Source organism: Drosophila pseudoobscura, chromosome 4, assembly GCF_009870125.1.
Source record: "Drosophila pseudoobscura strain MV-25-SWS-2005 chromosome 4, UCI_Dpse_MV25, whole genome shotgun sequence".
NCBI lineage: Eukaryota > Metazoa > Arthropoda > Insecta > Diptera > Drosophilidae > Drosophila > Drosophila pseudoobscura.
In genome coordinates this window covers 26,720,432-26,733,201 of record NC_046681.1, presented here as the reverse complement: position 1 = coordinate 26,733,201, position 12,770 = coordinate 26,720,432, and the positions used below count along the sequence as shown (strand labels likewise).

At 43.9% G+C, this 12,770-nt stretch overlaps 1 protein-coding gene across 4 annotated transcripts; it reads right to left on the bottom strand.

Annotated features, from left to right (window-relative positions):
* Positions 1–9,103: 9,103 nt before the first annotated feature.
* On the bottom strand, positions 9,104–11,517 carry Kebab (Kinetochore and EB1 associated basic protein). Of its 4 annotated transcripts, XM_033379469.1 has the most exons (5): positions 11,355–11,517; positions 11,161–11,301; positions 10,932–11,096; positions 9,968–10,861; positions 9,104–9,895 (listed from the first exon to the last, which is right to left on the bottom strand). In XM_033379469.1, exons 1-5 carry the CDS (start codon positions 11,411–11,413, stop codon positions 9,436–9,438), a joined length of 1,719 nt encoding a protein of 572 aa, XP_033235360.1. In that variant the 5' UTR covers positions 11,414–11,517; the 3' UTR covers positions 9,104–9,435. The 4 variants fall into 4 exon arrangements, with proteins under 4 accessions (XP_033235360.1, XP_002132849.3, XP_015036325.2 ...); XM_002132813.3 differs by having other exon boundaries at positions 9,104–10,861; XM_015180839.2 differs by having other exon boundaries at positions 9,104–10,861; positions 11,161–11,298.
* Between the last annotated feature and the right edge of the window lie 1,253 nt (positions 11,518–12,770).

Genomic DNA, 12,770 nt, shown 5'->3' with positions numbered 1-12,770 from the left:
TAGGAGGCAACTTTGGTAAGTTTTTGCCTTTGACTTTGGCAAAAGTTTTAATTGTTTTTATGCTTACGTCTGCACTTACACTTCTGCCCCAAAAAGTTGGCTCCTTCCACTTCCTGGAGGTCGATTCTACTCCATCTTACATGGCTGGATCTATACCTGTCACGCCCCTTAATTATGGCTCTCAGTTACAGTTGGAATATTTTAGTTGTTTATTTAACATTGCCGCCATTGTTTGACATTCAATATTTTGTTTGTTTTTGTATGTGTGCGTGGCATAACAAAGGTAAAGCAAAGGAGGGATTCCGCGGACGAAATGGAGACTAATTTAATTAATTGTTATGCAGGCGAAACTTTCATTTGCTTTCTCTCTTTCCTTTCTGCTTTCTCTTTCGTTTGTTTTGATTTTAATTGGTGTGACCACGCCCCCCGATCAAGCCCCAAGCCCTCACCGCCTGTTTTCCTAAAAGTTCTTAATTGGGGGGTTTTTTTCAACAGAGAAAAAAGTAAAGTGTAGTAGAAAAAATTTAACTAAAACCTCATTTTGATGAGCTCTTCCAAAATCACTTTCACTTTGAGTGAAAAATTGTTTCAACTTTAATTTAGTGAAGTTTCTTTTTCTCTCAATTTTTGGCAGATTTTCATTCTCTCCATTTGTTGGTAGAATATGTAATAGAATGAGAGTCCTTTTGCCCAGATTCGGTTCAGGATAATATAAACCAATGAAAGGCTCAATAATGAGAGAATTTCCATTTGCATGCCAAACCAGTTGAAGGGTCTGGGATGTGGGCTCAATTACAGTCACTGCCAATAGTTAACAGACAGGCAAAGCCAAACCAATTAAACACAGGCACACAAACCTACAATGCACTGACAGAAAATCAACGAAAAAATGGAAAGAGGAGTGGGTTTGAGGATAGTCAGAATAGAGAAAAACAAAATCATGAAAACCAAAAAATAGCATGAGAACATTTCCTACTTTCAAAAATCCTCAACAGAATATATCACAAATAATCGCGAATAATAATATCCCATTCCTAAATACTATTTGATCCCCCGCAACACAAGAACTCGTACCCCCTACACGATTCTTTGCTACTCATTAAAAGAGAAGCGGCTCGTCGGATAGAGATTGATGTATCGAAAATATGGTATTTGTTCATCATAGAGATCTTTCCGACTAGATCACTGGCTCATGTTTATTGCTGGTCTTCTTACTTCTGAAAATGATACTTTACCCATGTTCAGTAGTGTTTTTCTCAGTGCATAATAGCACTCCAATGGCTGGGCAATAATTGCATTTTATTTGGGGCCACTACGAATAATATTTGACTGCAGCATTGCTTTGAGCATCGGGCATCCCATCCAGAATAGACATAGAAATGAATGTGGACATGGCTGTGGACATGGAAGCCAATGCAGTTGAGGTATTTCATTGAGGTCGATCCATTAACTTGCCACTTCCCGCTTTAGGTTTATCTTGCATAGTGCTGGAGGACAACCCTTGCAGGCCCACCCCCACTCCCAATCCCAATCCCAGGCCCAGTCCCATCCATCCGAACCCATTTATCACTTGGATGGCAAACACTGAGTAAAGCAAAAGCTAATCCTGTTACAGCAACTGTATCAACGCCTCGCTCTAGGAAGGACGATGACGATGACGAGGACGAGTACTGCTATCAATGATGGCCAGTAAGTGGGGCAGACCACATCCATGCCGACACGCCACCCACTTTTGCTGCAGTTTATTTTGCAAGTCTGTGTGACATATATCAACATGCGGAGCGGCTGCACCTGCAGACTGACATCGGCAACGGCATATTCAATAAGCGGCATAACCATAGAGCAACCAACCATTCAACCATTCCGTCGAGCTCTGGCCCTCGGCCCTCGGCCCTGGCCGGGTCCCATCCGGGTCCTGGCCGGGCCCACACGGCGTATGCGCAACTTGCTGCCGCATAAGCGCACGTCAAGTGTTTGCCTGTGGCCACCTCTGCCCTGCTGCCGTGCTCTCTGTCCCATTCCTCCATCACTTTCAGACCCCCTGCCAGTGCGTGCTGCAATAAAGTGACCATAAAGCATTGCCTTGATGCTCCTGAATGTGTCTCATATAGCTCCTACAGCTACAGCTACTGCTACTGCTACTCCTGATACTGGTACACCTTGGGCCTGTTTGGTACCATTCAACCACTAAGGCAATTATGTAATATGCAAATTGAAAGATTAAGCGCGTATAGGACAGGACACACTGAACAACGAAGTGCGGGTGCTCCAGGTGATCAGGTATAATACAGGAAACGCTCGATAGGAACTAAGCAAAGCTCAGACTGTCCTTAAGTTCTCGTTTGAGTGAAAGAAAGAGTTTTCACTCGGGATTAATTAAATTTCTTTAAGTTGTGTAGAAGTTTTTTTTCAATTTAAGAGAATGGAAAAGTACAAAAAAAGAATAGATGCAACCCACAAGTGAGAATTCCGGCAGTTCCATCTCCAGCGTATGACACCTGAGCACCTGGACACCCACTAATCTTTTCAAGTCTTAACTTAAGAGTTTTCAATGTAAGACATAGTGGTACACCACTCCAAAGTGTCATCTAATCAAGACATCCCTCCTTCGAGTGTGCACTGTTCCATTGAAGGTTGGGTACCAGCAAAGTTATTCTGCCTTGCATCTCTCTCCCTTACCGAAGGGAGCGGGTGTCCCAGCAAATTGATTGCACTACCTTGGATTCCTTGGGAAACTAGGCTCGATTGAGACCCCATACATACCACACACCACACACACCCTGCACCCTTCCCTGTTAGTTGTACTCGTCACTCAGCTGTCTGACGTCAGTGGCAGGAGAGGTTGAGCACTGGACAGGGGGTTTGGGGTGCCCCTTGGCCAGCCCATTCAGTGTTTGGGTCCTGTTGTCTAGTCGCTTGTTGGCTGTCAGTTGTGGTGGAGGGCTTCGGCTTCCTCCGTGGGGATGTGGGGCCACAGAGCCAGAGCTGGCCCTTTTATTAGCCAAGAACGTATAGAAATGGAAGCTTCATTTATTGCCACGACGAGTACACCAATTTTCCATTAAAATTTCACCCCATTTCGGGGTGAGTGTTTGCTTCTGTGTGTGTGTGTGTGTGTGTATGACAATTGCATTTGCGCATTTCCGTTTCCGCTGTCGCTGTCGTTGTCGTAGTCGTTTTCTTTTGCTGCTACTGCTACTGCTGCTGGCTCCTGCTTTTGGCAGCCACGAAAGCGGCCTTGGCCGTAGCAAAACCACCACCAACCCACCCACCCACTCCCTTCTTAGGCACTCATAAATTGCCAGCTGCATTCATTCATATCTTGGTCGGCTTCCTACCCCGCCATGCATCATCGTCAGCGGCATCATCTACCCATTGAATTATGCGCCAATAAATTTGTTTGTTAAATTCCTCTTAGACCCGAATAGAACCCCATACCCCAAACCCCTACCCCCTACACCATTCACACATTTTCTGCCACTCCTTTGTGTCTGTGCCTGAATCTCCTCTCTAGCTAAATTATATATTTAATTATTCATTATTCAGAGGAAATATGTACCAGTAAATTTGTGGAAATATTTGTTGAAATTTCCAGCTTCAGCAAGTGCGTCATTTTGTCGCCTTTTTGGTGGCACACTGTCTCTCTCTTTCCCTCGCTCTCTCCCCCCATTTCTCCTTCCGCTTCCTATCTGGTCGTTCTTTTGTGTGTGTTCATTTGTGCATTGATTATGCAACAACAGGATGCAACTGGCATGCAACAGTGCGTATGATTAACACTAAATGCGTACCCTGTCAAAGTGCATAATTCCAACTGCCAATTGGCCAAAAAGAGATAAAGATACAAAACAGTGAAAGAGAAAAGGGAGCAGAAGAGGGAGCGGAAGCGGGAGGGGGGTGACAGAGAAGGCGAAAAGGATATGGAGCTGGAGAGCGTGCCCATTCATTTTTGAGGCTGGGCACATAATTTTGCTTATTTTCGCAATTAGCCGGAAAATTGATGCTGCCAAATCAGAGCTAATATTTCACAGCGAGGGTCGATCGAGTAGAACCAATTGAACGATCGAACTATTGACAAGTACAAGTAACTTTCTTTCTGGTTTCTGATTGCAATATCAATCTAGTCAGTACGCTTTCCAGAGCATGGCTAGATTGAATCAACTAATCGATTCTGATAAGGAATACAACCCCAGAAATGCTATAAGCCATTATAGCCTACGATTCCGTAATCACATTCAGATTTAATGATGATTTGAGCCTGTGCGGAGTTTACTTTCGGATATTAATCAAGATTTTTAACACCACATAACCCTTAAGCAATGGGGGTGGATATAAATTACGTTTTTATGTCGCCCGGATAAACTGCCCTGAAATTATGTTTATTAAGGAAGAATGGAGATTGGAGAAATGCATCACACATGGAAAATCTTCTATGCATAAGTGAAACTTTCACCCGCCCTTTAGCCTCATCCGCATTCTCGTCGCTTAGTGGGTGAAAGTTTTTTATGGCGCCACGTAACTCAAACGGGAAGAAAACGAGTGTGTGGGGGTGAGGGTGGGGGTGTAAAAAACTACTAAAGCAACCCACGTGAAAGTTATAACTTGGCATTAAATGCGGAAAACGGAACGTGGATAGCAGGGTGCTCACACACAAACACACACACTCACAGATAGCCCCCGCACACACGGACCCAAGCACGCTCCCATAGATACACACATTTACAGCAATAAAATGCAGTTGACTGCAGCGAAGGAGGGGCTGAGTGTGGGCGTGTGAAGATGCTATCCCTCTGCAGAAGGAGGCAAACAGTAACAACAATGATGATCAGGGGCAATGTGTTGCACATTTTGGTGGCAAAGTTGCGCAAATGTGTGAAAATTGTGCAACGCACAAACAAACACACGCTCACACAAACACACACTGTTGCATAAACAAGGAGCGGAGGAGCAAGAGGAAACAAGGGAGACCGGAGGAAGCCGGAACCCGGAACCCGGAGGAACCTTGCAGGACGAGTGTAAAATGCAATTGAAAAATGCCACAGTTTTGCATAAATCAGCAGGAAAGCGCCGAAAATGGCGCACCAACAAGCAACAGCAACAGCAGCAGCAGGAGCAGCGGCATCAACCGGATCCGGATTCGGGCCAGGGCACAGGGCTCCAATAATAACATGGAGGAAGACGAGCAACAGCAGCAGCAGGAGCAGAACAGGAGGAGGCCAGGAGCAAGGAGCAAACAAACATGGCCGCAGGCAACCCGTAAACATGGCCAACATATCTGGGGGCAGGGGCATGCTACAAGAGAGAGCGAGAGAGGGAGAGGAGAGTGAAGCGAAGAGCGTGCCATGCAGCCGCAGATATAATTTACTGATAATGCAATTGCCGTTTGAGCAGCGCCACCACCGCCACCTGCTGCAATCCCTGTCCGGTTGTCCTTCTGTCCAGCTGCTGCTGCTGCTGTTGATGTTAGTGCTGCCTGCCATTGCTGTTGATGTTGCATTCCAGGCTAAGCCAACACCAACAGCAACAACAGCAACACAACTTCCTGGAGTCCGGAAAAGCGCTGAAATGTGCAGAAAAAAATTGAGCAATAACGATTACGAATATCTACTCAGCAGAACGACCAGCGGAATGCCCTTTTCAAGAGGAGAGAGAGTCAATAAAAAGAAATTACATTAGCCTTGGTTTCATATAAGAATAAGAGACAGAAACTAGAACAGCTACAGCTGGTGGCCTCGAGGTCAAACTTATCCATAATAGCCCTTTAAATACTGTTCTTAAATTCAGCCTTGCAGCTTTGATTCATGCTGTATGCCTTCGATTTTGTAGGCTCTCCTTAATCCTAGAGAGAGCGCTAGACGATCCGCTTTCATCCTGTCGATAAACAGGTGTAAAGGTCGATGAACAGATCGATAAACAGGTACTAACCATGTTCATCTATTTGGAGTATTAATTAAAAGTTAAGAGCCATATAAAAACATTCACTCAGAAATATCCTTTATCTTTAGTAGAGGGGAACAGACACTGAAGATCGTAAGAGAGATCCTTTATTATCTGCGATTCATTACAGGGATGTCTGGTTAAATGAAACGAGCTAGTTATTGCCCAGAGAAGAGGAGCCTGTCAAATATAGCGAACGTGGCACAAACTGCATAAATATTGCAATGCCATGACTCGACGATGCCTGCGATGCCTCCTTGGTCATGCTGCAGTTGACATTTTTCTTTTTTTTTTGTTGCACTGCCCACTTTCCTGAAACTAGAAGTGGAGTGGAGTGGTGTGTATAGAAAACAGTTCAGTCAGCGAGTCGAGTCAGACCGAGGTTGGGCTTTGCTACGCATACAAATTGCATTTGCTTCCGTTGCGGGATTCCAAATTAAAGCGCTCCTTCTCTCTCTATCGCTCTATAGCTCTCTCACACTGGAAATTAAACTTAAAGCAGAGTTTGTACGATTGCCAGAGGACTGGGGGAAAAGAGCAATCGGTGAACTTTGAAATTAAGGGGAAAAAAACCATAAGAACAACAAAAGAAATGACTTTCCATTAGAGTGAAGTGAAGCAAAGGGAAGCCAGAGAAAAAGTGTCGTTTGATTTTCAGCGATTCCCTCTTTATACGAAGGAAATTGGCAAAACAAAGCGCGTTTCGTCTGTTATTTTTTTGCGCGAATACTTTTTATACCCTTTAACAGGGAGTATAGACATTTCGATAGGTTTTGGAACCCTAAGCATCAAAGGTCGACTGGATCCATATAGCCATTCATCTCTGATAGGAGGCTTCGAAACTTTTAAGCAGAAATCCTTGCCATTGTATCATGATTTATACAAGTCCAACTATATTTAACTGCTCTCATTCGAACAATCGGTCGAAATGCAGGCCTTTGTAAGCACTATTTATTGTTCTTAAAAAACAGCCGATCCAATTCTATTATCAGCTGCTTCATATGATTTTATTTACATAACTAATTCAAATCATTATTTTACAGGGTATACATCCCTTCGACTCTTAAATAAATCCCCTAATTCTTCTTGTTTTCGCGTATTGTTTTTGTTTGTTTAACAATTGAATGGCTCTGAAAGTTTCTATACGCGTATGTATGGGTCCTCGCTCGCGATAGTACTAGAATATCATGTCATGTTGCTCTCAACTTTAAGCCCTACTCGTGCCTAATTAACTCAATTCCAGCTTCCCAGCTTTGGAAATTCTTCATTAGCTGGAAGTCAAACTTTACGATATGCGATTATTTCAGTCCAGTGCCTGGCTGCGCCTCTGCAGCCAGCCGCCTGTCTTTTGGCCTTTCAGCCAGCCCGCCAGCCCGCCAGCCAGCCTGCCGGATGCCTTTATGAGAGCAGGCTGCCTGCCTGACGAGGTGAGTGTTTGTTTTATGAGAGAAAATAATGGGTACTGTACTCCCTCATGCGGCACATAGCCGCACCACTTCAGCCCCACACCCCACACCGCAGAGCATAATTGTTTTGGCCCGAGTTGGCAGCAAGTTTTAAAGGTGTGGTTAGTATTCATACAGGTACCCCCTAAAAAGTACAGTAGTGGAGTATATAATGTTCTAGCAAATCCAAGATCTGATTAAAAATATATTCCTGTTGGCTTATATTCAGTATATTCATGATATAATCACCCTTACATATGAGGCTTCTATAACAGGTTAAAGTCTGTGAAATATTGATTTTTTTTTAATTTGTTTAAGCAATACGCTTGGATTTTTTACTTTTACTTTAATTAATAAGCAAATATGGAAAATATTTCAGTTGAACTCTACACATAGGATCGGTTAGGATCTCTTTTCAGCTGTATGATCAATTTCAATTAGATAAATATGATTAATGGAAATTCTCATAGTCGAAATGATTATTAGAAATATGTATATCCTTTCAACTTATTTTGGTTACCGCCCAAAGATGCCATCCACACGCTCACTTACCTTACTTTCCTTCACCTGTCCACCTGTCCTGTACACCATACATATACCATACGTATTCGTATACGTATACACCCACACTCAATCCCATATTCGGGGGCGAGTTATGACACTCTAGTTCAGAACAGATAACTATTTCCCAGAGTCTGGAGAGACTCGGAACTAACTATAATCTGGGCATATCCACCACAAACACACACACAACACAAAACATTTTCTTTAGCTTTGGCACAGAAAATGCATATTTTTGTGGATGTACGGGTTTTGGGGTATAGTATGTTTTTGCTTCAGTTGTTGTTATTGTTTAATTTGCGCAAAATGTTGTATGTTTTCTTGGGCGGGGCTTCTGGCGGGGGCATTGTTGTTTTTGGACGGGAATTTGCATTCAAAATTTTGCATTGTACTACTGTTTGCTGTTGGCTTTCACATTTCCATTACACTAATTCATGTATTTTATTACACTTCCTTGCTTGCTTGCATTTGCCTTGCCTTGGATTTGCGAAAGGCTTTAAACATTTTGTGGCAATGAAAATAATTTATGCAGCAGCTCACTGTTTAATTGCCACACAATATACCTACATACATATATACGAGTATATATGTATATGGGAGAGCTGCAACAGTTGCAAAGTCGGTCGCTGGGGTTTGCATATCTTCCAGCTGAGTAATATGATTATTAGTTCCACTCTGGGGCACAAACACAGACGCATTATAAATCGCACCCTCTAGCAGAATCCAACCCTCCTTTCTCCTCCCATCATCCTCTTCAGCAGCCTTGCAGGGTCCTGAGATCTGAGCCCCGACCAGTAAATTAATGCCAATCCACAAGGAGCTCTTCTTCCCCACCAACCGCTGACTGACAATAATTATGAAGCGGAAAAAGTTAATTTTTATGAGGGTTCCCCCTGAAATACACTTACATCATTAGCCGTATAATAAATCAGGAATGTGGCGTTAAAATTATATTGTATGTTTTTTACATTTAATAGCTTCTGGAAAATTGTATTTAAACAAAGCGAATTGCCTTGAATAAGGTACGAAGTTGAATACAATTTAAGGTTATTAAGTTATCATTTTTTGTGTGTAAGAGATCGTTGAACTTAAGCTTGAATTTTCATTTAAAAATGGAACATTGAAATATTGCCATAGGAAAGCATTTTATAGCTGGCGGAGTTTTTCCGCTTATCCAAAGAGCTATTCTCTTTTGGAAAGAGTACAACTATTGCCAATGATTCATTCAAATGTCAATTACATGAACTTAAATCCAGGCCATGGGATCAAGGCAGTGGCAGTGACACAGGAGGAGGGGCGGGGCTTACTGTGGCATACAGTTGACAAATTCAATTAAATAAATCTGTGAAATTCAAGGAGAAATAACTAAGCTCCAAGCTTGATGTTTGGCTCAAAGTGAAAATTACGAAACACGCAAATATTTGCTTAAATTAATCTCGTATGAGATTCAGTTGAATGAAAATGTGAATGTGAGTGTGCTGGTGCGTTTGTTTAACTAACTCTTTATCTCGCCGAGAGGCTTCCTGAAGCAGCCTGTCTTGACCACAGTAGAATCCATACGGTGGCGCCATTGCTTAAGCTTCTCCAGTCGCTCTTGTATCTCCTCCATTGATGGATACAGCGGCAGCTGCAGGGATTTAGGGCAGCTTCCTTTGAACACCAACGAGTACTCAATGTTCCGCATTTTCACGTTGAAGGCTTCGATGCTGTTCATTAGATCCCTGCGCGAGCGCTTCCATCGAAGCTTGGCGATGCTCAGACGCTCGAAAATATCCTGTTGCCGCCGACGGTACACCTGCAGTTCATCGGAGCGCTCGGCTTGTAGGTCCAGCAATCTAGCATAATCCTGGTAGCTGCACCTTTGGCTTCGAACACGATCCTGCAGGGACTGCAGGATTTTCTTCTTTCGCCAGGTTTCAGTGCACAAATGGCTGAACTTCCGCTCATAATCCGAGGACTCGGCCAATAATGACTTCAGCTCATCCTGGCAGTTGGTTAGCTCTTGCTGAAGTCTGTCCTTTTGTACCAACTGCTGCTGATCCGTAACCGTATTCAACTTCAACTCCTCTTTAAGCTCTAGTTGTAGGGCTTCCAACTCCTGCTGGAGAGCAGCGATATCATTGGAATTGCAACATTCCCGTAGTAGTTCATTTCGCTTATGCTGCTCTAATTGAAGACTGTTTTCCTCTCCTTGCCACAGATGGTAATCCCTCGCTATCAGCACAAAGGTTTTCTCATCATCCAACGAGTCTCCGACAAAGGGAAACACACAAATCGCATCCCGTTTTGTGCCGACTGCAAAATCCAATAGAAAGTCCAGCAGGTCCAGTACATGACCGATGACATGCTGTGTTCCCGGCATCAACAGCCAGGTCCTGTTCACCTTCTTGGGATACTTGAGCTGCTGCAGAGCTTCAATCAGCTGCTCCGCATAGCAGGCCTTACTCATCGACCCCACCGTTGCCCCAGAGAGGGGCAACAAATGCCTCACAATGCTCACAAAGTCCGCAATAGTCATCTGGCGCAGCCGTTGCTCCGTGCTACTGCCCCAACCCCCCAGCTCGTGCTGGAGATAGGCTGTGAGCCTTTTCAATTTCGGCCCCACCGACTCCTTGCCCTGGTCGTGCCGGAACTCCAGCCGTCGCTTTGTTATGCCTAACTTGGTTATGTGGGGCGATGCAGATGTGGATGTGTGCGGCAACAGCTGCTGCTTGGGATACGAGAAACCAATGGAGGGTACCAACAGCCTGTTTGTGGTGATGCCTGGTATTGGGGATTTGTGATTTTGGCGACCTATTCTCGATGCGGAGGCAGGGCGATGACATCTCTCTCTCTCATCTACCCTACGCCATCGCTCCAGTAGCTCCTTGGTGCGCACTGGCTGCGGCTCTGAGCAGGGTATGACTGCGATGCTAGGACAGCTATGGGTGTAAACAGTTTTTGGCATCAAACTTTGCTTTGTCTTTCACATTGTTGAAACATTTTACATACCGCATCTCTGGTGTTCTAGGTATGTCTCTGTCTGTCATGTTTCCGCATGCAGAGGATGGTGTGCGGGCTGCTCTGGATGCAGATGACGCCTGACGCTGTCTCTCCAGCAGTTCCTTGGTGCGCAGCGGAATCGGTTCCAAAAATATAGGACTTTCAGTAGTAGAACTGCGGAAATTTAGAGTTTCGAATATTAAAACATTGACCTGCACGTACGTGAACTATTACTAACCGCATCCCTGGAGTTTTTTGTTGGCCTACTTTCGATGCAGAGCATGATGCTGTGTGGTTCGCCTGCCGCTGTCTCTCTAGCAGTTCCTTGGTACGCAGCGGACGCGGTTCCGAAATCAATGCAAACCTACCAGGAGAACTGCTGAAATCTCGAAAATGTTACATTTATTTCCAAGTACACGAACTGTTACCAACCGCATATCTGGTGTTCTGGGTATATCCAACAAATCCGCAGATGTTTTAGGCACATCCATTCTAATTTTGCGGTGTTTTTGAATCTAAATTTTCACAATTCAATCTGTGGCGCACCACCAACAACAAATACAAACGATCGACAGCTGTCGACAGCTGATCATCCCTGTGAATGGCAAAAGATCGCCTGCTATCGATAACAATACTCGCCGTTCAATTTAAATGTTGAATTTAAATGGTTTCACATCAGGAAGCATTTAAAAAAAGGACCTACACAAAACGATGCAAATATGCGATGCAGTGCAATGCGCAGTCAAACAATGGCATATCCATGGAATTTGGGGTCTGGTTAACTGCATTTTCCACCAATTATGTGCCACACTTCGCTTAGCTTATGTGAACTTTAAAAATTGTATCCGTTGGCAAGGCAACGCGAAACGCCCAGGCCCCACTACAAATGCATAAATCATGAATGAAAGTGAAAATTGGTTGCACCTACCAGGCGCTCCCAGGTGTAAACGCAAACACTCCTCCTCACACGCTGAGAGGCGACCACCAAGCCACCACGCCACCATGGTTCCTGCCCTTTTCGAGGGGCATAATTACAAAACAATACAAGCGACGGGGGCCTGCAGCATCCTGGAGCCGAACACCATTCCATTCCATTCCCAGCGGCAAGCAACAAGCACAAGCACCAGTAGCAACAACAAAAGTGGCAAAAGGTGTTCGTGTTGTTTGGGGCGTGGTTGACTTTTTATCTGTGTTTTTGTTGCTGCTGTTGTTGTTTTGACTGCTGCGTTTTTGCAATTTAACCGCAATAAATAATGGAGAAGCTTGTTAAATTTCCCTTGCCCCCACACAAAACTCGGGGGAAAAATGTAGGTTAGGCCACGCCCCGATGTAACTATAACGATGATGTTATCACTGGGTCTTCCCTCCATTTGTGGCTGGATTCTGTAACCGATTTAGTGGCTGGGTGGTTCTCGTCCTCTGGCACGGAAATTCCAGTGTTTTCCGCGCATATTTCGTAATACATTTTAATTGCGAGACATTAAAAATGCAATGCCAGGCTGGCGCATACCAGAAATGCGCTTAAAATAATTACATTTATTGCCGCATCAGCACATTTAGATGTTGACTAAGCAGATGTTCGGGAGTGGATTTTTGGACATACCCCAAGGGAGGTATCCATCAAAAACCATTCAGAAACCGTCTCGTACATATATCACTAAATAATTTTGCATTTATTTTATATAATACAGTACACATTGCATTAAACTAAATAAAATCTATTTAATATATATCATATATATATATAATATGTAATCCGTACACAATCAACGCTTCTTCGCTCACATGCAAATATACGACGAGTATAATCATTATCGTTATAGTACCCCTTCGAAGAGGGTATTATAC

Bases quoted from the DNA above. Each gene is read 5' to 3' on its own strand.
- Kebab (XM_002132813.3), bottom strand. From the start codon at position 11,413: ATGGATGTGCCTAAAACATCTGCGGATTTGTTGGATATACCCAGAACA. The intron at 11,302-11,354 runs GTTGGTAACAGT...TCGAGATTTCAG, and splicing joins CCCAGAACACCAGATATGCG to CAGTTCTCCTGGTAGGTTTG. The intron at 10,862-10,931 runs GTATGTAAAATG...TTACACCCATAG, and splicing joins CCTAGAACACCAGAGATGCG to CTGTCCTAGCATCGCAGTCA.